At 37.4% G+C, this 26,873-nt stretch overlaps 1 protein-coding gene across 1 annotated transcript in view; it reads right to left on the bottom strand.

The window, feature by feature from the left end:
• The window catches only part of NUP58 (nucleoporin 58), a 73,181-nt gene extending 47,258 nt beyond the window's left edge, over nucleotides 1-25,923 (bottom strand). The window contains exons 1-9 of the mRNA XM_069080199.1: nucleotides 23,987-25,923; nucleotides 13,535-13,665; nucleotides 10,479-10,514; nucleotides 8,828-8,980; nucleotides 8,037-8,171; nucleotides 4,936-5,046; nucleotides 4,149-4,173; nucleotides 1,443-1,508; nucleotides 440-614 (exon numbers count right to left, since the gene is read on the bottom strand). Of these exons, the coding sequence (XP_068936300.1) occupies nucleotides 440-614; nucleotides 1,443-1,508; nucleotides 4,149-4,173; nucleotides 4,936-5,046; nucleotides 8,037-8,171; nucleotides 8,828-8,980; nucleotides 10,479-10,514; nucleotides 13,535-13,665; nucleotides 23,987-24,096 (942 nt within the window). The 5' untranslated portion in view covers nucleotides 24,097-25,923. The remainder of the gene's footprint in view (nucleotides 1-439; nucleotides 615-1,442; nucleotides 1,509-4,148; nucleotides 4,174-4,935; nucleotides 5,047-8,036; nucleotides 8,172-8,827; nucleotides 8,981-10,478; nucleotides 10,515-13,534; nucleotides 13,666-23,986) is intronic.
• Nucleotides 25,924-26,873: the final 950 nt, after the last annotated feature.

Genomic DNA, 26,873 nt, shown 5'->3' with positions numbered 1-26,873 from the left:
TATTTTACATGTAATTGGGAAATAAGATATACAGGCACTGGGGCATAGAGATCCACTGGAAAAGTCGAAAGGGGTATGGGAGAAAATATGGGAGAGAACAGATTGGAGGAGGGGATATCCTGTGGGACTGCTATTTTGGGGCAGTGGGTAGGGGAAAAATGGGGAGAAAATTTGTAACTCAAAATCTAGAGGAAATGAATGATGTAAATCAGAAGTTAATAAAGCATTTGGAAAAAAAATAAAATAAAATATATGTCCTGTCAACTGTGAATTAAATGATTTTAAAAGACTACAGCTATGACTACTTTTTTTTTCACTATGTATCATTATTATGATTCAATATTTTATGTAGTCCTTATTCTGACCAATGAAGACAGGTGGCATTCTAGCTCACAATGTTTCAATTAAGCAGTATCATTTTAAAATGACTAAACAATACCTGAGCAGTTTCTATTTTCAACTTGTCAATATTGAGAGTATTTCTCTGTAATCCACTGGCAGCCAATGAGAGAAGCTGTTTCAGGGCTTTAATATCCTCTTGGACTTTGAGCATTGCTTTAGAAGACATTCGGCTAATTTCTTCTTGAACCTGTTTTTGTTCCTTCACAAATTTTCTGCAAAAGTTTCAAGAAAATGCGATTAAAAAAAATTTTTTTCTAAACCAACTAAAATTAAAGAAGCTGACTAACATGTCAAAATCAAGTGCCAGAAATATATTAAAAAGACCTACTAGAAGTACATGTGTTCTACTGCAGAAATATACTCAATGCAGTCTACCCACTTGGGTCCCTTCCCCCAGGCAAGTGAAGGGAAAGATAAAAGTCAGATAGATAGGATGACTAGTTAAATACAACCTTGGCACCAGGGGGAAAAAAACTTATCAATTCCTACATATAACCTAATCTGACTTATCCATTACTAGTATATTTCAAGGTTGCTAGAGTCTACTTACTCAAAATTGGAGTATTTGTGAAAGTCTGATACTTCCCTTTTGTGCTCCAGACTACAAAATACAGACTCTCACCAACCCAGGCCACTTAGTGGCTTGACAAGTTCTAGGCAAAGATAGTGGCTTAGGACCAATCTTTATGGTATTTCATTTTTCAGATCAGGAACCAATACGGAGGCTCAAATAACAGCGAGACAGTCAGTGACCTTGAATTCTCAATATCCTTCACGTATAAGGCTAGTTTGTGTATTATCAATAAACCCCATGTTTAGAGCAACTGGGCATAAAGCTCTCTGTGCTATAAAATACCAAGCAGAACAAAAGTATTTTGCTTCCTATTCTCCATTGCTTAAATTTCTTTTACGTACTTAAGTTTTCATTCAACTGTAAATTTTCGGAAAAAAGCAGATATTCAACTTATAATAATATTCCAAATTGGGATCTGAATGCTTATCATTGAAGTTCAACATTTTTAATTTGATTAGATACTTACTGGAGATTTTCAACATCTTGGCAAATTACAGGAGGTAGATTTTCATCCTTCAGTGCTTTACTATCCCTAAGAAAAACCACCATATATTTATTTTAACCAAAAAGATGAAGGAAACTTGAAATTTCTTCAAAGACAGATAAAACAATGGCAATTATCATGCAAGAGAACAGTTTATATATTGATCAAGATCACAGTACTTTCCAATTACATAAGCACCTTTGCTAGAAGAATTTTTTTCCAGAAATATAGGAAATTTTTTTTTAAGCAATCGGGGTTAAATAACTTGCTCAAGGTTACATGGCCAGTTATTTCTGGGTGAGGTACTGAGTATCTGAGCCCAGATTTGATCCCCAGGTCATCCCGACACTGGAGCCAGTGCTCGCTGAGCCACCTAGCCGCCCCTAAGCAACTGGGGTTAAGTAACTTGCTCAAGGTTACATAGCCAGGTGTTTCTGGGTGAGTGCTAAGTGTCAGAGCCCGGGATTCCAACCCCAGGTCATCCCAACGCTGGAGCTGGTGCTCTTACTCGCTGTGCTACCTGGCCGCCCCGAAATATAGGAAATTTTTTATCTGCACAAATATTTCAGGAACTAGTAGAAGAAATGACATTCCTAGTTAAAAAGCTTTAATATGTTTTAAGCTGACAGCATTTGAATGACAGGGACCCTAACAAAAGCATGCCAGTTATAGAGTTCCCATGCAAGTAGTGTAACCTGGGAAAAAGGGAGTCCTTGGCTGATTCCCCACCTTAGTAAAAACCATAAAATTAGCATAAACCTACTCAATTTTTCTGGAAGAATTTTAAAAAACTTTACAATTATTAAGTCCTAAGACATTTATAAAACCAGCACTTCATCAACAAGTTCTTTGTTGTTGGTACGCAAAAAGAATATCAATAGTTCTTTCAAAAAATCACAGAAATTAGGGGCAGCCAGGTGGCTCAGCGAGTAAGAGCACCGGCTCCAGTGTCGGATGACCTGGGGATCAAATCCGGGCTCAGATACTTAGCACCACACCCAGAAATAACTGGCCATGTAACCTTGAGCAAGTTACTTAACCCCAATTGCTTAAAAAAAATCACAGAAATGGTTATGAGAAAACACTTTTTGAAGCTTCAAAATAAAAAAACATGAGCTATTTTTATGTGAATTAGATAAAACAAAGATTATGAGTAAAAACATAAAGCTGGCATGAACATTAGGGGGTGGGGGATTAAGGGAGAAGAGAAAAGGGGAGCTACTAAAAATGCCAGCAAGGCTTGAATAAAAGATCTATTGAAGACTATTGAAGGAGATAAAGCTGAATAAATAAGGCAGAGCCAGGCTTGGGAGGACTATATGAATGCCAAGATGAAGTGTTCTGATTTAACCCACTAGGCCAATTTCTCAAACTTTTTGGCAATACATAATAATTCTTATCATATTTATAACAAGGATCAAATTTGAATTTATTATAATACATAGTATGAAGCAAGGTGTGAATCCAAACCTATATTTCAACATCCTATCCAATTTTTCCAACAATTTTTATGCTTCTTCCCAATGGTTTGTTTTCCCGAGTTCTGAGATTACGAAACACCAATCATTTATGTGCAATGGTTCTATATCTGTATTCTCTATACTACTTAGCAGAGAACTATTTTCCTGTCTTTGTCCAGTACCACATAATATTTGTTATTACTATTCTAAAGACTATTTTGAAATTTAGCAAGGTAACCATAGTTTTCCCCCCTCAAAATTCCTCTGGATATACCTGCCCACTTATGCTTCTATATGAATTTTGCTTTCTTTTTCTCTAATTCTGTAGCCTATTGATTTCTCAAGTATTATTTTCATCAAAGCTATAATTTAATTTGAAAAGCTTTGATACTGATATTACATTCACTTGACATAAGCACTACAGGTGAAAAATTTCTCCATTTGTTCAGTTCTTTCCTAATTTGTCAATTTATTTTAAAGTTTTCACTGAGAAGCCACAGGACTGGACACTTCCATAGAATAATTCCCCAATAAGGAAAGAAGATAAACAGTTCTCAAAAGAAGAATTGAAAAAAAAATTGCAAACTATTAACAACCATATGAAAGAACGCTCCAAATTACTAAAATGAAAAATGAAAATCAAAACAATTCTGAGGTTTCAACTCACCAAGAAAATTGGTAAAAAGAAAAAACATAAAAGTCAATGTTGAAGGGGTTGTGAAAAGCCAGGCACATTAATGCATTGATGGTGGAGTTACGAATTCATACAATAATTCTAGAAACTAATTTACAATATATATATATATATATAAAAAAGGGGGGGACTCAAGTGTTCACATCCTTTGACCCAGAGATTCCACTGTTACCATATGCCCCAACGATATCAGTAACCAAAAGAAAGGCTCCCCCATTTCATTCATCAAAACATCGATAACAATACTTTTTGTGGTAGCAAAGAACTGGAAACAAAGTAGCAACGGGGAAATCTGGGAGGTGTAAAAACAAAAGATAACAAAAAGATAGTCAACAAAAGAAAAAAGAGAGAGATTGATAAGACTAGAAAGGCAGTTTGGAGACAGAGTATGACTTTGAATGGTCACTGGACCTTGAATGAAAGACTTAGTCTGGAGTTTATTCATCTTATTCCAAACCTTATGATCTAAGTGCTAAATTGTTTTTAATTTAAGAAACATTTTTTTTTTCTTTCTGAAAAATAAAAACTACTTACTCTGGTCTCGTTCCCGTTTTGTCACCTAAAAAAATTAAAGAAGCATTATGTAAGTACAGGACAAGTATGAGAACTTTTTAAAAATACTAGTGATCTGAATCTGAATATACAAAAGGTAGAGAAACTAAAGTCTTGATCCCATATGAAATTTGCAAATGCCCAATATTGTTAGATTTTATGAATTTAAATTATTTGGTTAGAATACTTCTGAGTTAAGGCATTTATTATCCAAAGCAAGGTTTGAAAATCTGCTTCCGTCCCTGTTCTGGTCCTACCCTCCAACATAGTGTTATAGTAAAGACTCAATGTCCATAGCAGACATGTGACTTGACTCATCACAAAGTTAAAATCTGTATACCATAGAAAGCAAAATTTTCTATCAAAGTATGTTCACTTATTAAAGTACCATTAAAAATATCCCACATTACAACTCCTTACATGATGCACTCTAGCCAGACACTAACTTTATTTACCTCTAAGTCCCAGGCTCTGAGTTTGGTCATTAATTAGTAAACTTCTAATGTACAATGAAGTATTTTCCTAATATTTGAGATCTGATTTTTTTTACTTATTGTACATTCAAACCCAAAATTGTGACACCAACTTCAATGATAATTAAATTAGGGAAAACTTAAAGATAAAAATGGCATAACTAAGCCTAAAACTATAACTCATACTTTATACCTATAGAACATTTTCACTGATTGGTTTTGTGGTTTAGGTTTCAAATTTACTATACTCCCCTCCCTTAATATGGATGTAAATGACATAAAAAGACAAGACTTACTCTTTTTATCTGAAGAGCTGCAAAAATCTATACCACCAAGACCTTCATTTCCAGTAGTAGAAGGAGCTGCAGTAGTTCCCAATGTTAAGCCCAGAGCATTCTGTCCAAGTCCTACAAAATGATATGTAAAGGAAAAGATATCCTAAAAATATTGTATGAATATTGCAGAGTAAAACACTTATTAACTTGAACAAGGAATTACTTTTCTGTACTTGACCTTTAGGAGAAACAAACAAAAAAAGACAAGGAAACCAGCTAAAATCAGACATAAGATAAACACTCTAGAGAATATGTTCAGCAAAAATGAAATGTCAAAAAATGGGTTTAAATTATCCAACAATTTTACTACAAAGGAATGAAGTAACTTTAATCGAAGTTACTGTAATGGTAATGGAAATTTGAAGATCTTCCCTGCCACTTGATAGACTTAAGTAAATTTGAGTACCTTCCCTGATTTGAAAATATACTCTGTCCCCTAAAAGACTGAATGTGGTCACATGGAGCCTGTGGTGGGAGACTTTGTTTTTCAGGAACACCCACACCTTGTTACTTTTTGATTGGGCAGTAGGTCATGAGGGTTATGATGTTCTCTGACCCTGAAGAAGGCTATATGTATCCTAATGTGAGGTTTTGCTTTGGGGCTCACTCATGGGAAGAGTTGTATGATTTGGCCAGATGAGACTCTAGGCAGCTGTTGAGCTCCCCAACTTTGAAAACCCAGATGTTGGTGCTTCTCTCTCTGGTAAATAACCGGGTATGGATCTAATGGTCAGACGGTTGGAAGTCTTATCTACTGGTCTATTTCTCTGTATTTTTGTGTCTGCTTGTAACTTGTTTGTATTCTCTGAAGTTCAGGATGCTGACTTTTTCCCCTGATCTACGTAAATGATGTATGTTTGATTAAAGTAAGATTGTTAAGCCTTTTTAAGTTTGCTTTCCTTTAGAAAAGCAGATCACAGAACTTGTGCTAGCAGCTATCCAAGCATGTGCTAGGGAGCTTGCTGCTAGGGTTACTTTGAATTTTTAGTTTGGTTCAGATTGCTGGTTCCTTCTATGTGCTGGATGGCCTGTATGGAAACTCCCTCCATGCATGCAGATTAGCAACTGCTTAAAACTTTCTCAGAGTTTTTCCTGGGGCAATGAGAACAAGCAACTTGCCCATGATGATGCAAATATTTGTCAGAAGGGGCAGTTAGGTGGCTCAGTGAATAGAGCACCTGTCCTGGAGTCAGGAGAACCTTAGTTCAACTCCAGACTCAGATACCTGAACTCACTAGCTGTGTGATTTTGGGTAAGTCCCTTAACTCCAATTGCCTTGTCTTCCCCTCTCAAAAAACAAAAACAAAACCCAACAAAGAAATCCATAGAAGCAGGACTTCAACACAGGTCTTCCCAACTTCAAGACACAGTGCTAAATGTTGAAGGCAATATTCATGTCAATAAGATCACAAATACATGAATATAAAACTATTTCACTTGTTACTGATAAAAAAAATTTACTTAACTTTCTTATGATGTATGGTAATTCAGCAATCTTATATATCAATGTTATAAATAGTATTTTGGACCTTCTAAAATAATTCTCTGAAAATTTAATTCACTTTATCATAAAATTATAGCTTTAGAGCCTGAAGAAAATGTTAAAAGTCATCTAGTCCAACCCAACCAACTTATAGATAAGGAAATTGAGGTTTAGCAAGGTTAAGTGACAAAGTCACACAGGTGATCAGTGACAGAACCTGGATCCAAACCTAAGTCCTCCAAGTCCAAATTCTTATCATTGGTATTTTTTATTTTTAATACTAAAATCAATGAAGATTAGTTACCATAATAGAATTTAAGGCATTATGCTGACTTTACCTCTGTGCTATACATGTTTACATACACAAAGTATATACCAGGATGTATCACTAAGGTACATGGCTATTGCCCCTAAATGACCAAATGTCATCAAGACCTTTCAAGCCTTCTACTGAAAAGATTATGTGGGATCTCTAGGTTAGCACAATCATAACTATAAACTCAAGAATACAAGAAAAATTAGGAAAGATCAGAAAAAAATTTAGGAAATAGACATGAAATGAATGAAGCATGATTTATCTATCCTTTCTATTCCTGCTTTGTCTGAATTTTTTCAAATGCATCTAAGATAATTTTAGAATGAGTATCTACCAAAAAGTTGTGTGTCTTGATGTAGAGCAGAGGTTATTAAGAGTAGGCAGGAAAGTTTGGTGAGGATAATGGTGTTGTTGCAAGACCAATATGAACAAGGCAAAAATGATTTGGTCAGCATTGCTATCACTTCAAAGTCTTTCTTCTACAAAATGTACTAACCAAAGCCTACAGTTATTGGTTTATAATCAACCTACAAAAGGATGCTATTTAAAATAATAATCAAATATTGATACTTAGTGAAGACAAGCAGAACATTAAAAAAACAAACCACAAATGCCCAGTGAACTCAGTTCTCTAGCACTAAAGAGATTTTAATAACAACATGAAACGAGGTAACAAAAACCATAAAGCATTAAAATTCAATGTCCCAATTTAAAGTGAAACTAGAGATTTGTCATTTGACATAAACATGACTTTTCTATGATGTCAGGGATCTCCTCACAGTTTTGTAATAGATCTATATTCCATTTAGTTAGTATCTGGCATACCACTAGCTGTTCAACAAATTCTGAGAAAGAGAAAAAATACATTAAAAAAATAAAGCCAATTTGTTCAAGAATAAAAACTGCTACAGACAAGTTAAAAATAAAATTATTTTCAAGGTTTTTGCTAAAAAGTAAATACAGACCTTAATGCTCTCAGAAAATAAACCTGCAGGGGAGGCTTGGTGGCACAGTGAGTAAGAGCGCTGGCCCCAGAGTCAGGAGGACCCGGGATCGGTTCCGGCCTCAGATACTTAACACCCACACAAAAAAACTGGCCGTGTAACCTTGGGCAAGTTACTTAACCCCAATTGCTTTAAAAAAAAAAAAAGAAAGAAAGAAACCTGCTCAAAATAGCAACTGAGGATAAGAGAAAAATAAATTATTTCAATACCGAATCTTTAACATTTGAAAAGAAATTCTGAAACAAAAGTAACCAATTACCTGATGCAGCTGTATTTGTATTCTGGAAAAGAGAAGTTCCCAAACCAGGTAAGGTTCCTCCTAGAGAAAGTCCCGCTGAAGAAGTTGTAGTTGTAGCAGGTGTTGCACCCAAATTTAAAGAAAAGCCTGTGGAAGCTGCAATGAAAAACACAGACTAAGCATCAAGAAGAAACACTACTTCATAAACTATAGATTTTTCTTGAATACAATTAAAACCTTACTCCTAAATTAATAAAATCACATTAAAATAGGCATAGATTCCTCTCTGGGAAATAGTTTTCAAGTTAAGCTAAAGAAAAGTATTGTTCCTTGGTAGATAACATTCAGACTATCAGCACTTATGTATTTATACTACAATGATTAGAATAACAAGTTGTCCTTAAAAGCCAAAATACACAAAACAGTTATCCAGTGCTGCTGTGTAATAGAATGACTAAATATACATTTTTGTTACTAGTCAATTATCTACATGCCATATCCACATACTAATTACTATCCTTGTCCCTGGGAACAAAAGACAAACTTTCAAATCTGTTACTGCCACTTAAAATTAAATGGTGACATTTTCCTCTCCCAAAAAGGTTAATTTAGAGATGCAAAATTTTACATGTGTGCATGTGACACACACACATTCCTATGTTAAAAAGGGCCAAATTTGCCTCCTACTTTACATAGTTCAAAAAATCTAATTTTCAGTAATTTTCTTAAAATGAGGAGCATTTATAGTCCTCAACCAAATAAAAACAAAACATTTCAATTTAATTCAACTTATGTTTCTTCCATGAGTTTACCTGCTGCTGGAGTTGATGTAAGGGCAGATGAAAGAGAGAGAGGACCACTTGAGGTAGAAGTAACAGGTAAAGCAAATGGTGTAGCAGATGCTGCAGGTTTACTGAATCCTAAACTGAAACCTGTTGTTGTTGCAGATGTAGTGGTAGGTGTTCCTGTGATAAAAATATTTCGTGATGTTATATAAATATTTTACATTTGCAACTCTCAATTTTCTCATTTGTAAAATGGGTATAACAATACCACTTGCAGTCCTTCTTCATGGACTGATATGACCAACAGCATATCAAGTGACAATCATGGGTCAGGCATCAAATGAGATAATGCATATAAAACACTTTGTAAGCTTTAAAACAGAACAGAAATCTCAGGTATTGCAGTCAATGACTCTGCAAGGTAGTCAAAAGAATATGGATCCCGGAGTCAGAAGATCTGAATCTGACCTGGTTTTAACATTCATTTGCCAAGTGACCTCGAGGAAAATCATTTTATCTCTATGAGCCTCTTTCCTTATCTGCAAAATGAGAGAAATTATACCTATTCTATCTATCCAGATAAAACTTTTGTAAACCTTTAAGTCCCATATAAATAATTATTATTGAAAGATCAAGGGGCAGGGGCAGCTAGGTGGCACAGTGAACAGAGCACCAGCCCGAGTCAGGAGGACCTGAGTTCAAATCCTGCCTCAGATACCTGACACACTTACTAGTTGTGTGACCTTGGGTTAAGTCACTTAACCCCAACTGCCCTGCCCTCCCCCTCCAAAAAAAAGGGTTTTAGCCCTGGGGGCTATAGTAAGAAAAGGTAACACTGAGGGGCCTAAGAAATGGGTGGGAGAGGAAGAAATGTCATTTTTATGGGGGAATAGTAGAAATGCCACTAAAAGTCCACCTGAATTATCACTCAAAACAATAACTGCTCTATGCTATTTATGTCTACACCTAATAACTGGACTGCAACATGTGGAAAATAATGATAACTAACACTTAGGTTGTATTTTAAATTTTGCAAAACACTTTACATACTTGATCTCATTTGAGCCTCTCAACAAATTTTCAAAGATTTGAACTCAGGTTATCATCATCAAGCCCAGATGTATATCCACTAAACATTATTTCCAAAAGTATATCTGTTGCTAAGGATACTAAAATTAAAAAATGACCACACCTGAGAACTCAATGTTCCACAAGCAAACCTAGAAATCATCTAGTTGAATCCCCTAATATAAAGGAAGAGGGTTGTGAGCCAGAAATCAGGCACACTTATTTTACAAATGAGAAAATGAACTTCAAATAACCATCCCTAATTACTTGCCAGTGCCAAGTTTTGTGATTTTTAGATGTGAAGCTTTTTTCCTTATTAAAGTTGTGTCTTCGAAGTAACTCATGAAAAGCAGTAGCATATTAAAAAATGTTTCACTTTACAAACTATGAAAGGCAATTAAAACAGGAAAAAAAGAATCCCTACATTCCCAGAACATTCAAAAGACTTATTGATTATCTTCAATTATTTCTGTATTTTCTTCATTCCATACACCCCTAGCTCTGAGAGTGGCAGAGTTAGCAAAGTTGCAGGAAGGTCATGTCAATCATGCCCAAGGGATTAAACTAAATAAAATCAGTCATTTCAGATCTGTTGCCAAAATGTTCTTACCCAGGGTTAATCCTGTACCTAGAGTCGTTGATGTTCCTAGGGATAAAAAAAAAAAAAAAAAGAATTTAATAATTATTAATAATAATGATGACAGGGGTGGCTAGGTGGCGCAGTGAGTTCGGGAGGAACCGGGATCGGTTCAAGCCTCAGGTACTTAACACCCACACACACAAAAAAACCTGGCCGTGTAACCTTGGGCAAGTTACTTAACCCCAACTGCTTTAATAAATAAATGAATGAATGAATAATGATGACATTTATACACCGCTTTAAAATTTATAAAACATTTAAATCTTATTTAAGCTTCATGTCAACCCTTGATATTAGTGTAATTGTAACAGATATTATTATCCCCATTTTACTGATGAGGAAACCAAAACTGAGTGATTAAGTTGCCCAGTCACACAATGCTGAGTGTCTGAGAAAGATTAGAACACAGGAATTCTCCACTGTAAGTTTCACACTCTGTTCACAATGCTCCTGTAAAAGATTTGGAATGATTTACAAGAAAAATCTTAATAATATCACCTCACTGGAACATAAATAAGCTCCTTAAGAGTATGGACTGTTCATTTTCTAAAATTTGTGTTCCTAATACCTAGCAAAGTGCTTGGTTTGAATATATACTGACTGAACATTATACAAAACCCTTCTTTATTGCAACCATTAAGCAGAGCTCAAAATCAATGTGAATCAATATACTTTTTTTTTCTTGTTTCTTTTCAAGGGCAATTGGGGTTAAGTGACTTGCTCAAGGTCACAAGGCTAGTAAAGTGTTAAGTGGCTGAGGCCGGATTTGAACTCAGGTCCTCCTGACTCCAGGGCCGTGCTCTATTCACTGTGCCACCTAGCCACCCCCAATAGATACTTCTTAAATAGCCACTACAAATCAGGCACTGTGCTAAGTATTAGGGATACAAAGACAGAAGCAAAACAGTTCTCCAGGGGCTAACATTCAATTAGAGGAGACAACATTTACACATCTAAGCAATTATAAAACATACAAGGTAATTTGTATACTATGTAATTTTGGAAGAAAGACCCTAAAAGCCGAGATTGCATGTAAAAGCATTACTTGAGCTGAGCTCTGATGAAGTTACAAGTCAAAGAGGGAGTACTCTAGGGAAGGAGACAGGAAATGTAGTGCTGAGTGTTTAAAGAACTGCAAAAAGGCCAATTTGGCATAAACACAAAGTGAAAGAAGAGGAGTAGTGTCTAATAAGCCTGGAAAGTTAAGAAATGCTCAAGGTTTATAAAAGAAATTAGATACCAAATAAAGAAGCTATAGTTTATCCTAAAGATAAAAGCTCCTAGGAGTATATAGTTAGGAGAAAAATGTGATCAAATCATATTTTAATATCATTTTGGTGGCTGTGGGAGAAGACAGAGAGGAAAGACTTGGGGCAAAGAGACTAATTAGGAAATTACTGCAATAATCCAGGCAAAGGAGCTGAGGGACAGAACTATGACCATGTAAAGTAAAATGATGAGGAAAGACTTGGGAGACACTATGGTGTTAGAATTAGAATTTGCAAACGTTGAATGTAGGGGGTAGGAGAGAGATATCAAGGACAACTGGGGTTTCAAACTGCAAGGATAATTAACAAAAATGTTAAAGTTTAAAGAGGGGAAGAGAAAACATTTGAGACATGTTGAGTTTGAGAAACTAACAAGTACATTAAATTTAAAATGTCCAATAGGACATTGGTGATACATGCCTAGAATTCAGGAGAGATTGGGGCCCTATTTATGACTCTAGGAATCATCTACATAGAATGATAATTACACACACAGGACTAATAAGTTTATCCAGAAAGAAAATACAGTAAAAGAGATGAAGAGGGCCTAATGCCTTTGTACCCACAGTTGGAAACTAAATGCAAGTTTCTGAACATTTCAAATGCGTATTATATTTTGTTCCAAATTAACAATCAAAAGCATAAAGGGTAAAATAAACATTCTCATTTGTTCTAACAGAGCAGGGCAGCTTTAACTTGGAAAAAGTTGAGGTTGGAGAACTTTGGTTCCAGTCCTATCTCTGCCTTTTTATTGTTGTCACCTCAGATAAGTTGCTTCGCATTCTGGGATTTGGATCTTCATTTGTCTTCACTGTCACAAGCGACAGCCCAATATATCAAAACCCAAAAGTGAACCAAAGTACCTTTTTACTAGTCTTGTATTCTGTACCTATTTCCTGAGACTCTTATTGTTTAGAAATTATGATATGAAGTTAAACCTAGATAAGTAAAAAAGAAAATAGCCTCACCAAACTATGGAGATGAAATGTAAAATTCAGTATAAACATTAACCAGTCAAGCAGTGCCAGAATTTCCAATTATTTTCCCATAAATACCACTAAAACAGAAGGAAAAAACTGCCTAGAAACTTCATTAACTATACAAGATACTTTTATGATAAGTCAGAAGTTAAACCTCTCTCATGCACACCATGATCTAAAGAAAGTTCCACTTCTGATATATTGGACAGGCAATAATCCTTCAATGGACAAGTAGACATCCCATTGCACTATTTACTGAGAACTACGTCAGTAGTAACTTCCAATACTGTTGAGGTATCATGACCAAGTAATTACCACATCTACCCAGCTAAGTAAAGACATGTCTTGTATGTCATTTATTTCTATGAGCCATGTTTGGAGACAAATGAGCCCTGTGTTCTACTGCAGGGCCTTATCTTATATTAGAGCTAAATTGTCTAAACTTGGGTTCTAACCATAACAGTCTACAAACTGTTATGACAGCATTCTTGTACACACAGGTCTTTTCAGTAGGTCTAGGCTGACTAGATTCTTTCCCCCTTCCTTTTTCTTACTTTGAACTCTCCTAACCTCCAGAGACTATTAATACCATATCCCCCCCCCCCAAATACCTCTTGCTGCAGTGTATAGGAGCAATCATTAATCAACCATAAAACCTGTAAACAGAAAATACATACTACAGAGCTGGGAAAGGGACTCAGAATTAGCATAAATAAACCTGGAAATTTAATTTCTAAATTTGTATCAAATATATAGTTAAAAATTACTTGTTCCCTACCTGTATTAGTGCCTCCTAAAGTGAACCCTGTTGCAGATTTTGAACCAAAAAGTCCAGTTCCAAAACCAACAGAAGGAGCAGTTGTAGTTGTTGGATTTGTTGTGCTTCCAAGAGATCCAAAACTGCTACTACTGAATGATAAAACAAACAAACAAACAAACACAAAACAAAGATGATTAGTCAATACAACAGAACAGAGTAACAAACTATCAGAAATGAATGGGAAACTGAGCTTTATAATTTCCAATGTGTTCTTTCATTTTGGCCAAGGACTGGTTGAAGAAAGATTACACCAATAGCTATAATATCGGCGAGACTAGGATAAGAAGGGAAGCAGGGAAACCATTTACTAGAATACTGAAGTAGTCCAAACATGAAAGGGCTGAAAATAGCCTGAAGTAGGTTATTAACAGTGGTAATAGAAAAGAAGGAATGAAACTGAGATATAATCAATGGAGGGAAGGGCAGTAAGAATATTATGCTACAGTCAATAAAAGAAAATGTCTCCAGCAATTTAGACATCAGATTTCAAAGGAGGTTATCACAAAAATGCCCATCACATAATTTCTTGCATCTAATTATTTTTCTGACTGAAAAATCATATTTTTAATAGGCCATGTGGTAATTTTGTGAATCAATTTCTTTCTGAAGATGGTATGAACTGCTTATGCATGTATTTATCATCCTATTAGTTTTTCCATCCAATTTGTCAACTTTCATTATATTAAAAACAAAAATAATGGCTCTAAGGGATAGGGCAAGAACAAATTTATACACTGTCTTCTCTGTCTATTGATATATAATAATATTCATTCCTATAATCTACTAACATATATGACTTTGGGGAAGGGAGAAGAGTAAGATTTTCCACTAAAAAGTGTAGAGGGGAAATTTATGTAGCAATTTTGTTTATCAGGGTCCTCACAGTTATTAAAAACAGTTAGCATGCATATAATACTTTACATATAGCATCTCATTTGAGACTCACAATAACCCCATAAGGTAGGTGCTATTAATTATTCATATTTTACAGAGAAGAAAATTGAGGCCAAATTGAGGTTGGAAAAGGTTAAGTGATGTGCCAGGATTGTTGCTGGACCTTTCTTCTTGAAGAGGACCATGATATCAGGAAGGTGATGCCATGACTAGCAAGTGAATTGGATTTAAGTGAGGCAGGGCTGTGCAAAGTCATCAGCCTCACTCTCTCCTCCAGAGTCATCTGGGTCCAGTGGCAAGACATAGGTCAGAACAACTGGTAATGCAGTGGGAGACCTTGGTCTTTTTAAACTGAGGTCTTTCCTGGGGCCTCAGAGGAAACACCCATTCAATGATTAAAGCTAGGTAAGAAATGAGGCAAAGAATGACCTCTTTTACCTAGTCCAAAAAAAAAAAATCAATCTGGGAGGGGAAGACTTGGGGTTTCTGGTCAAAATAGAAACAATTTCTATTTACACTCACTCTAAGACATTAGAACCCAAACAATGACCTAGTGAGGCTTAGGCTGGGACCTGTTGGCCCCCGGGGGTCACATATCTAATAGATGCCTCCAGGAGGATTTGAACTCAAGTCTTCTTGATTTCAAATCTAGCATTTTATCCATGTACCACTTCGCTACCTCCATCCTTGTATTATGTTTTCTTGATTCATATTAAAGTGCTAGGCACCAGAATGTGAAAAATTATACTTCCTAATAATAAATAAAGCTTGTTCCCACATGTCTCAAAGCTCAGAAGTTATTTTATGAGAATCAGTGACAAAGTATGGTGATAAGGAAACTGACAGATGAGGTTTCATTGTTCAAGGGGCCACTGAACTAAAAATCTTACTTCAATAGCCTTCTCATGTGTATCTATACATAGATGTACACACATATATACTACTTCTTATCTGAAAAATAATGCAAATGAGCATTCTTCCTATAAATCTCTAGCCAGATAGCTACTCTTTTCATTGCAAGAAATAAGTATAGCAATAATTACATGTAAATCATATTGTCTGCTAAATTTTCTATGATGAAGGCTTTGTTTCCATAGCTGTGGCCTTATATACAGGATTAAGTTCTGTGATCTTGCATATATAGACAGAATAAGTTCTCCTCAAAATATTATTTGTCTTACTCCTAGATGTTATTAAGTCAATATGCAGCTACATATTTTGCCTTCTCAAGTAGTCCCAAGTTTATTACAGACACAGATTTTAAAAACTTTCTTTATTAAAGCTACTTTCCATTACTACTCTCCCCCTTCCTTCCAAGAAAGGGATTTTAATATATCTGCTTAGGGAGGTGGGAGGGCGTCATGGGAAAGACACTTTCCTGAAAGAAAGGACAAATTTTTACAAGTCTACTTCTTGACTTGCTTTTAAAAGATAAAATAGGGGCATCATGACTTGACATCTGAGTTAGCCAGAAATTATGTTTATTTACATATATGTATTTATACATACATATAAATATATTCTTTTAACTTTCTGGAAGTTAATAATGCTTTTATTTTTTCCAGCTGATAACTTGCACATCAAAGTTCCATTTCTTCCCGTTCTGCTGAAATAATTTTTTTTAATATGAGGGATAAGGAAAAGCTCTGTTTTCTGTCCAAAATCCAGTAGGTATGGAAATGTGAAAGTAGATACAGAAAATTAGCAAAGATCTTAAATGAATAAACTTCTGTATTTCTTTTACATGTTGTTACCTTAAGAATAATTAGAAATTACTTGTATTAGATGATTTTAATACCTTTTCTCTTAAATGTTCAAATAAAACATTTCTTCTTAATGTCCTTGTATTCATAAGCCAAAGGCCTATGACCTCTGAGCCTTCCATAAGGTATAGATTTTAAAAACTGGAAAAAGAAATCAATAAAATAAACACCTGAAGCATGAAAGAAATTTCTTTCTGTATATAAAGAGAAAGATGGAAAAACATTTTGCTACTTTCTTCCTATGAGTTAGGGCTACATGTTGTGCTTCAAGGGAGCTGTGTCAGCAGTTATTCTAAAACCCGGAAACACCAAAGTGGAAAAGAATGAGGGAACCCTAAATATTCTTCAATAAATCTGACTCCAAATCCTTAAGTTTTGTGAATGGGTGGTCTTTCATTTCTCTGGCATGGCAGATAGCTTACCACAAAAGTATCGATTAGAAAACATTTGCTACTAAACAGCAGGGAAAGGATAGGAAAGCCTTATCACCTTTGCACTCCTTTTGCAAGGCCCTATCAACCTCTAATTTAAATTAAGCAGTCTTAACAAGACTGAAACTCACTGATAATTATTTCTCCTACCCTAAGAATGAAGGTCCAAGTATAATCATTCTATTAGGCTATTATGATTATGAGTAGCAGTCTTCTTTGCAAGCTTATTAAAAGCAGAGCTAAAGAAGTAAACTTTGCCATTTATTTTAGACAGATAATGTAAAGTTAAACACTATTCACAGCTATTAAAATAACTCTTACCATGATTTCAATGTCTCGGAGCTTAGTTGGAAAGAGGGGCTTATAGCAGGAGCAGGGGAAAAAAATGGGGCACATAGAACAGAAACAATAAATGCAACTTCATTTAATCCAATCAATCCTGCTCATCTCTTTCCATTTTCTCAGCAGCTTGTATGAATAAGATAAAGTATGTAATGTGAACTGCAAACTTTAAAGCGCTATAAAAATGCAAACTATTATTATAATGGAGCAGTCCTAGAATCAGTTTCCTTCCTATGTCTTCAGTTCAGATTTAAGGCTGGAAGGAACCTTAAAGAATATCTACTAAAGTTCAACCTCCTTTATTCTACAGACAGGGAAACAAACTCAGAGGTCATTGGACTGTAAGCTCCCTGAGGGCTAGGACTTGCTCTGTGTCCCTAGCAAAGTGTCTGGCACATAAGTGTTTATTAAATGTTACTGACTGACAGGTTCAAGGTCAGATAAACAGAGCTGGAATTTGAATCAAGGTCAAATGTCCAAACTCAGCTATCCTTCTAATCACCTATGTGCTTCTCTATATTTACCTTCTCAGATAAAAGATTCTGAGAAATTTCTCCAGGTATTTGATATTGCCTTGGGAGAAAGCAAGCATAATGGTTCCAGCTGTCAAGGAATTTACAACCTAGCTGGGAGGAATATGAACAGCTAACTGACAGAATTGTACTGGTTATGGTATTGCCATACTCTCTACTCTAGTGAGATCACAACTAGAATATGATGCCCAGCTCTGAGCACATCAGATAAAGTACATTAAGTCAGAGTAAGCAGAGTAAGGAGAAAGAGGGTAAGAGGACTTGAAATCATGTCATTTGTTGAGATGGTCAGTCTGAAGACATTTGGAGGTGACATTATCAATGTCTTCAAAAATCTAAGGATTCTTCAGAGGAAGAGGGATTATACTGCTTAGCCTCAGGTACAGAACTAGCATCAATACCTATAAGCTAAAGGACGGCAGATTTTGACTCAATATGTTGAAGAACTTCCTAAGATTAGAGCTTCCCTTTTATTAGTGATTTTCAAGCAAAGGCTAGATGATGTGGCAAAAAAGGGATATATAGTTCTGGTTAGTGATAAGGAAGATGACCTCTGAGGATTGCCAATTTCATTAATTAGAAGCTAGGTCCTTTAGTAGTAAATAAATATTTAAGAAGTTAGTTTAAAATGTTAGTAAAATTTAAATAAACTAGGAAAATGATTTTTCCTTCATCTGAAAAAATAATTTCCAAATTTTTGGAATGGCATCATATTATCTAACTGCCCACAGACATATGCTGTACAGCATATTTATTTTTTAAATTAAAGTGAATTGAAAGTGAGAATTTTTCAACACCACTTACAACAGAAATGTGTGTGACGAACTATTTTGGGAATCCAGTGAAGATTATAAACAGAAAACTGAATGTTTTTAAATGCACAAAATAAAACATGTAGTTATAAAGGAAATCAACTATACTGAAACACAATTATCAAGATATCTTTAAAAACAAGGTCATGGACAGCAGGTTAAGAACATCTACCCATAAAATAATTTAAGACTCAAGAACAACATGGTATAGTAGAAAATACTGCACTAGGGATCTATTAGGTTTCTGAATATGGGCAATTTACAATCTCTCAGTCACTTTTCTTGCTAGGTTGTAAACTGGAAGAGACCTTGCTTCATTCCTTATCCCCTAAGTTCCTAGAATTCTTCTACACTTAGTAGGTGCTTAATAAATATGTATTTGCTTAATTGAGGTATGCAGGGCTGTCCATAACCAGAGTTTAAAACATCACCAAATGACATCTCACTGGTCAGACTGGCTAAGATGACAAAACAGGAAAATAGTAAATGCTGGAAATGTGGGAAAATTGGAACACTAATGCATTGTTGGTGGAGTTGTGAACTGATCCAACCATTCTGGAGAAAAATTTGGAACTATGCCCAAAGGGCTATAAAAATGTGCATACCCTTTGACCCACCATTTCTGGGGCTGTATCTCAAAGAGATCTTACAAGTGAGAAAAGGACCCACACATACAAAAATATTTATAGCAGCTGTTTTTGTGGCAGCAAAGAATTGGAAATCAAGGGGATGCCCATCAACTGGGGAATGACTGAACAAGTTGTGGTACATGAATGTAATGGAATACTATTGTGCTATAAAAAATGAAGAGCAAGCGGACTTCATAATAACCTGGAAAAACTTACATGAACTGATACTGAGTGAGGAGAGCAGAACTAGGAGAATTTTGTACACAATTACAGACACATCATATGCTGTGATGACTAACTTTGACTGAACTCCTCTCAGCAATGCAAGGTTATATAGGACAACTCCAAGGGACCCATCATGGAGAGGGCTTTCCACATCCAGAGAAAGAACTACAGAGTCTGAATGCAAACCACTTGCTCTCTCTTTCTTTTGCTCTGTTTTGTTCCTTCTTTCTCGTTGTTCACCCATCGGTTATAATTATTCTTTACAACTTGACTAATATTTAGTGTGAAGGTATTTGTAGAACCTAAATTGGATTGCATGCTGCCATGGGGTGGGGGGGTGGGGGATCTCTGGAACTCAAGGGATTGTGGAACTGAATGTTGTCAACTCAAGGTAAATATATATATATATATATATATATATATATATATATATTTTTTTTTTTTTTTTTAAATCACCAAAGAGATGTATCAACATCAAGGCGAAAACATTTCTTACTAATTTCTCAGAGGTGCTACAGGGATAACATTTACTTTTGGTGTCACGAAGAGGCAAGGATCTAAGAATGATAAAGGATCATAGATTTAGGGATGGAAGGAAACTTAAGAGGTTATCTAGACCAATGTCATCATTTTAGAGATGAGGATACTGAGGCCTAGAGGAGGTAAGTGACTTGCCCAGGTTCACAAATAGAGGTAGTAAGTGAATGAGGCAAGATATGAACCAAGGTCCTGGCTCCAAATCCAATGCTCTTTCCACTGTATCACACCATTATCAACAATAAAAATGCTCTGCTAGATTCTGCTAAATTAGACTACATCCATCTAGCATGGTACTTGCTGGCAATGGTCACCAAAGGATATTTTGTGGGAAAGTGACTATCATTGTTGTTGATAACTCAAATCTTTTACATCACAAATTTTCTTTAATAATATATGAAGTATCTACTGTCCATCAGTCCCTTCCTGCTGTAGTTGCAGTTACATACTGTCAAGAGACATAAAGCAAAAAAAAGTCCCCAACTGGGAATTTATGGGAAGATATGAATGAGAACCACACAGGGTAAGGCTTACATAAGTTATGATTTCCATTACTGGAGTGCTCATATTGATGAGAACACATATTCAGTGATATATTTCATTATATATACACTATCTCTTCAGCTGCATAAACTCATTACTCATTACTAAATCAGTTTCCTTCAAATATGGCTCCAACATTCCTCCATTTATGTATTATATACCTAAGTATGGGGTGATAAAAAAGCTACAATTAAGGACAAGTTGGTCCCCCATCAAAATCAGTCACATGCAAACACAGTATCTCTTTCTTCTCACCTGCCCAAGCTCTCCAAAATACTTTGATTTGACAAATATCAGTGTTCATCTAATCTATATATTCTTTCTTATTTTATAAACTTAACTTTAGGAACCATCACCTTGATTTCAGTTGACTACATATGGACCTTTTCTGGTTATCTGTAGCAACCAGAATTCATTGAACAAAAATATAAAATATATGGCATCATATATTTGTGGCAGAGGAAAGGCAGTGAAAGAAATTAGCCTAGGAGTTATGAAGATCTGAGTCCACGTGCTGCCTCTGGCTGTGTGACCTTTGATAAGTCCTTTGGCCTCTCATTACTCTGGGCCAGCATTTCTTAAACTGTGGGTCTAGACCCCACATCACAACCCACACTTTAAGAAGTGCTTAAGAGTTCTCAAGTGGAAAAAGTTTAAGAAGCCCTACTCTAGATAACTCTCTTAAGACTGTGAGTTGCAAAGGAAGTATTGATTTGACCAACTACATTGGTACATATTTCTTCATTTGAGAGTTCCTTATACCAGTGAAATCATAGGTCTAGTCCTGGTCCCAATATAGGAGCTAAACCAATAATTTACATTTTGTGCTCTGAATTAAAAGACAATGCAAATAATTCCAATCTAAACTTGGGTAAAATTCTAATATTTATTCAACCAAAATTTATTCAGAGCATACCTATGGACAAATCATTATGGAGAATATAAAAGTGGATTAATTCAAGAACACTTATCAAGGGCAGCTAGGTGGCCCAGTGAGTAAAGAGTCCAGGAGTCGGGAGGACCTGAGTTCGGTTCCAGCCTCAGACACTTAACACAAAAAAACTTAACAACTAACACAAAAAAACTTAACAAAAAAACCTAGTGTAATCTAGGACAAGTTACTTAACCTCATGGGATTGCCCTCCAAAAGGAAAAAACAAACAAACAAACACACTTATTATGCACTTTCTGTGCAAAATATAGCAGAACAAGGCACCTAGTTAAGTGTTCAGAGTTCTAGGCCCACAGTCAGGAAAACATCATCTTCCCAAGTTGAAAATCTGGCCTCAGACACTTATCAGTTGTGTGACCCAGGGCAAGTTACCTAAACTGGTTGGCCTCAGTTTCCTCATCTGTAAAATGAACCAGAGAAGGAAATGGAAAACCAGTCCAGCATCTTTGCCAAAAAAAAAAACCCCAAATGGGGTCACAGAGAGTCAGATATGACTGAAAATAACTAAAAAACAAAATGTAGAACACTAATGGTAGTAGATGTTGGATACAAGAAAGAAAATAGTCTATGCCCTTTTAAGATTCTGATCTTGGAGAATAACTCTAAAACAGGTTAGAGAATGTAATAGAGACCAAAGGGATACAGCACTAGAATAAGTGTGTGGATACCTGTTCTATACTTGCTGATTATGTGACCTCTTTGGGAAAAGTAACTTAACCTCAATGAGCCTATTTTCTTATGGAGAGGGGTGGGAATAGGCTATATCACTAAGCTTCCTTCCTGCTCTAATATTCTATGAAATCTCTGTACATAGTAAATATCAAAGAGAAAGCTGGGAATAAAGGAGTTACTTCTAGCTGGGAGATCAGATTAAGACTTCATGGCTTCGTGGCATTAGTGGCATTAAGGCTCTGGCCCCAAGAAACTAACTATAATCTAACAGAGAATATAAGACACTTAAATAAATGTAAGATAAAGCAGAATATAAGTGACGTACAAGAAGCATATATAAGGTATGGCATGGGATCTGGGGGTGGGGAAGCAGGAAATCATGAATTAGATATGAAAGAACAGGGAGTGAAAGATGTCTACAAGGACCAAGGTTTGAGCTGGAGTGTGAGAACAATGGTGACATATTATAAACAGCAACATAAAAAAACAAAGGATCACAAATACCAAATGCTGCAAAATTCATTAATATTACTCTACCCATGCAAAACATTAATGATAAATATTGAATAATTTATTCATCTGAGGCAGCTAAAGTGGAGCAGAGAATAGAGCATTGAGCCTGGAGTCAGTCAAATCTGGTCTCTGACACTTAACTAGCTGTGAGGATCCTGGGCAAATCACTTAGCCTCTATGTGCCTCGGTTTCCTCATCTGTAAAATGGGGATACTAATAGCACCCACCTCCCAAGGTTGTTGTGGGGATCCAATGAGGTAATAATTGTAAAGTACTTAGCACAGTGCCTCGACCAAAGTAGATGCTATATAAATGATAGCTATTATTATTATCATACCTTTGTACTTTTTGTGTTACACCTAACATAAGGGTAGGGATTGAACCTATGATTTCATTGGTATAGGAAACTCAGCCTCTTCCCTTAAATTTAAACTCCTGGAGCTCAGCCTAGGGCACCGGGATGTTAAGTGACTTGTCTAGAGTCATACAGCCAGTTTTTGTCAGCAGTAGGTCTTGGGACTCACGTATTCAAGGTTCCAAAGCTTGAAGCTCTCTACACAAATCACTACCTTCTCCACACCTATCAAAGTATTTATACCAGAATATTGTACAAATAAAAAGTACAAGCTCCCAGGCCATATAAGTCATCCATGAAGGCCACTAAGAGCATGGTTTCATTAATATTAAGAATATCAGAATCTGATATGGAACCAAAGAGTCTGGATTCAAATTCCTACTGCGCCCTATCAAATCTGCTAGTGAAGAGGTTCTCATCTGGAAATCTGAGGATAGAACTTGAAGAGTGGAAAAAAAATTTGCTCCTGTGTATTTTACTTTATACATCTAAAATCATTCCGAGAAAAAATCCATAGGCTTCACCAGATAGCCAAAGGGCACAAAGAAGGTTAAGAATCCTTCCCTAGCCCCTTAGAACAAAGCAGCAGTAGTCCCTACCACCAGTAATGCAGCCTTTGGGACCACTTTTCCCCCTTTCTTTGTATCCCCGGTGCTGAATACTCAAATGCCCATCACCCAGCGGGTGCTTAATAAGTGCTTACTCTGGGCCAGGCACAGTGCTAAGTGTTATACAAACAAAGGCAAATATAAAGAGCTGCCATGCTAATCGACTCCTTCTTCCGGGTCCCTACCATCATCAGGTACTCCCCTCCATCGTCCCTCAGGGCCCATCACTAGGATCCCTTCCTTTGTATCCACGCCCCTCACGACATAAAAGCAATGCCTGCAACCCCACGGTGGTATGCAGATGTCTCACACAGAAACCTCCTTCCCACCCCGTCAGAGCCCAAGATGAGGAAGAGGGACGAGGGAAAAGTGAGAAGCCACCCCGCAAAAACAAACAGTCCGGAGAGAGATGCGGGTCCTCCGCGGGGAGGGGGGGGTGGGGAAGAGGGGTGGCGCCAGCTCCGCCCTGGGAGGAGGGACGAGAAAAGAGCCAGACGTCAGGGCAAAGGGCTGAGCATGTGGGGAGGCCGTCGGGGAGGCACTCCCGCGTCCGAGCCGGGAGCCGAGAGGCGCGCGGCTACGCAGGGAAGAGATGGCTTACCTGGAGGTGCCCGTCCCGAAGGAGAATCCTCCTCCTGAGGTCCCGGTGCCCGCCGAGGCGCTAGCCATGGAGCCCAGTGTCCCCGTCCCGAAGGAGAAGCCCGTGGACATGGCTGAAGCCGGCCAGCCGCGGCCTGGGCCGCGTCTCTCGTTTCAGCGCCGCCGGGGAACCCACAGCATCCCCACACAGTGGCCGGCCGGGCTCGCGGGCGGGCGGGAACTTCGAAGAGCGCCAGCGGCCACTTCAGTCTCTACAAGGGGGCGGTAAAGAAGAGCGAGCGAGCGGCCGCAACCCCTGGGTCCGCGCACGCCGCCGCGCGGGAGCCGGCCGAGCCACTGCGGTGCACCACGGGATAGATGCCGGGAGACGTCAGCAGCGCGCGTCTTAAAGGGCCAGGCGCCGGTGCGGAGCGGCCCTTCGGATTAGGTGTCCTGGCCCCTGCCTTAATTTAATCGATTCGGGGACGGATGTGGGGACGGGGCTTCCGTATTCGAATACTGGACCACAAATTTAGAGACAAGAAGGGTCTTTATATGTTACTGACTCAAACCTCATTTTATTGAGCATCAATCAATTACTGTCAATCAAGGTTTGTTAAGCGCCTACGGTGTTCCTACTGACATTGCGCTAAACCCTGGGGATACTAACAGAGGCGAGAAACAGCCCCTGCTTTCAAGGAACTAATCTAATGGGGGGGGGGGGGGGAACAACAAGCAAACAAACATAAAATAAGCGATGCATAACTATGCATAGTGACAATGTGTTTTCCACATTAGTCCTTATTAAAACAAAAAAGGGGGAGGAACAAAGTGAGCCAAATTGCTAGAAATGAACCTGTGCCACAATTGCCAAGATTTTAAGGAGCAAAGCAATTTTAATTGAAAGTTACTTCGACTTAAAGCGTTGCCTTCGTTATTGATCTGATCCTCCTTTTGACTATCCTAAAATGATTGAGGCGTGCTACATAATCCTTAATCCAAAGCATAGGAATAGGAAATAAAAGAAGGGAGATGCTGGAATTAAGAAAGGTTACGGAAGATTTCCAACAAAAGATGAGCTTTTCGTTCCCACTTCAAGGAAGCCATTAGGGGGAGGGGAAGGAGGAAAGAGTTCCGTGCCTGGGGGACAGCCAGAAAAAAAAAAAAAAACCAATTCTCAGTCAATAAACATTTATTAAGCACTTACTGTATGCCAGACACTTGCTAAGTGCTGGGGATACAAAGAAAGGTTAAATAAAATCAAATTCTCTGCTTTATTTGTGCCACAGTCTAATGGAACACAAACAACTATATGTACAGAAGATAAATTAGAGATAATAAAAAGAGGAAAGCCATCCTGTAGAAAATGTGATTCTAGCTGGGACTTGAAGAAGCCTTATCAAGTAGAAGAGCATTACCTGCCCAGAAGACAGCCATTAAAAATGCCCAGATTTGGGAGATGGAGCTTTTTGCTCATGTGGGCTCTATATCCTTCAGATAACTCCCTGATCTAGCCCTAGGCAGTCTCTCTGTATCTCTAGTCCTACATCACCAACTGCCTGTTAGACATTTTGAACTCCGATATCCTTGTAGGCATCTAATTCAATTCCCAAACAGCAGTCATTCTATTTTTCCCCAAAACCAACCTTTCTTCCAACTTCACTATTTCTGTTGAAAGTGCTTCTTACTCTCCCACCTCCCACGTATCCATTGAGTTACTTGATATTTCCATTTCTACCTTTACAGCATTTCTCTCTTAACCACCACTTCAGTTTAGGTCCACATCACCACTCAGCTAACTGATTGCAACAACTGCCTAATTGCTATCCCTTCCTCATGTCTTTTCCCATCCAGTCCCTCCTTCCCACAGATGCCAGTGATCATCTTTAAGTACAGAGCTAATGATGTAATTCCCTTACTCAGTAAACTTGAGTGGTCCCTATTGTCTCTAGAATAAAATAGAAACCTTTCTGTTTGACTTTTTTTTTCTTTTTGGAGGGGAGAGGGCAGGGCAATTGAGGTTAAGTGACTTGCCCAAGGTCACATGGCTAGTGTGTCAAGTGGCTGAATCTGGATTCTAACTCAGGACCTCCTGACTCCAGGGCTGATACTCTATTCACTGCACCACTTAGCTGCCCCTCTGTTTGACTTTTTAAAGCTCTTCACAACCTAACCCCAACCTGTTGGTCCAGCCTTATTATACATTACTTTTTTTGCTATGCTATACCATCCAGCCTTAGGGCCATCTCCAGTTATCCTGATCTATATCTTGCCACTGAATCCAAATGGCTCCAGAGGAGCCTGGTGACCTTGAGCAGCCCTCTCTCACTTAAATCCAATTCATTTGCATGTTGCAGCATCCTCTTCCTGATGTCTTGGTCCTCTTTGAGAATGAAGGACAAACAACATCCTTTGAGTAGCCTGAGTTCCTTCACTGGGGACCCAGCTGGCCAGTTCCAGTTGGGCAATACTACTTCCTTCTCTCCTCCTTTCCTTTATTAACAGGGTTTTACATTCTCTGGTCTGAGAATGATGGAACAGCAAGCTAGAGACCAAGTGCCAGCAATCAGGTAGCTATTTAATTAATTAGTTTCATTATGAGGATCAGATTTGCAAATCAGGAATTCTCCTGATCAGAATATCACCTTGCTGAAGTGAAGACAGAGGTTACATACATAAATCACAAGTGGGTAGGGAGTGGGAAGGTGGATTATGAATGATAGTTCCCAGGACAAACCCACAAATGGAAGACAATACAACAATTCTGGAGTTCTGTGAGAGTAATACTGCTCATGTACTTGGGGGGTCATTACTTAATGGGTCACAGGACCAGAGTTCTGTGACAGGAACAGGTTTTATAGTCTTTTTTTCACTTCACTCAAGGTAAAAAGGCAGAACTATGCCAATGA

This window comes from Petaurus breviceps, unplaced genomic scaffold (assembly GCF_028583685.1).
Source record: "Petaurus breviceps papuanus isolate PSGF00001 unplaced genomic scaffold, PetGlider_PUasm1.0 91133, whole genome shotgun sequence".
NCBI lineage: Eukaryota > Metazoa > Chordata > Mammalia > Diprotodontia > Petauridae > Petaurus > Petaurus breviceps.
The sequence above is the reverse complement of the archived record's forward strand: the minus strand, read 5'-3'. Positions and strand labels throughout refer to the sequence as shown.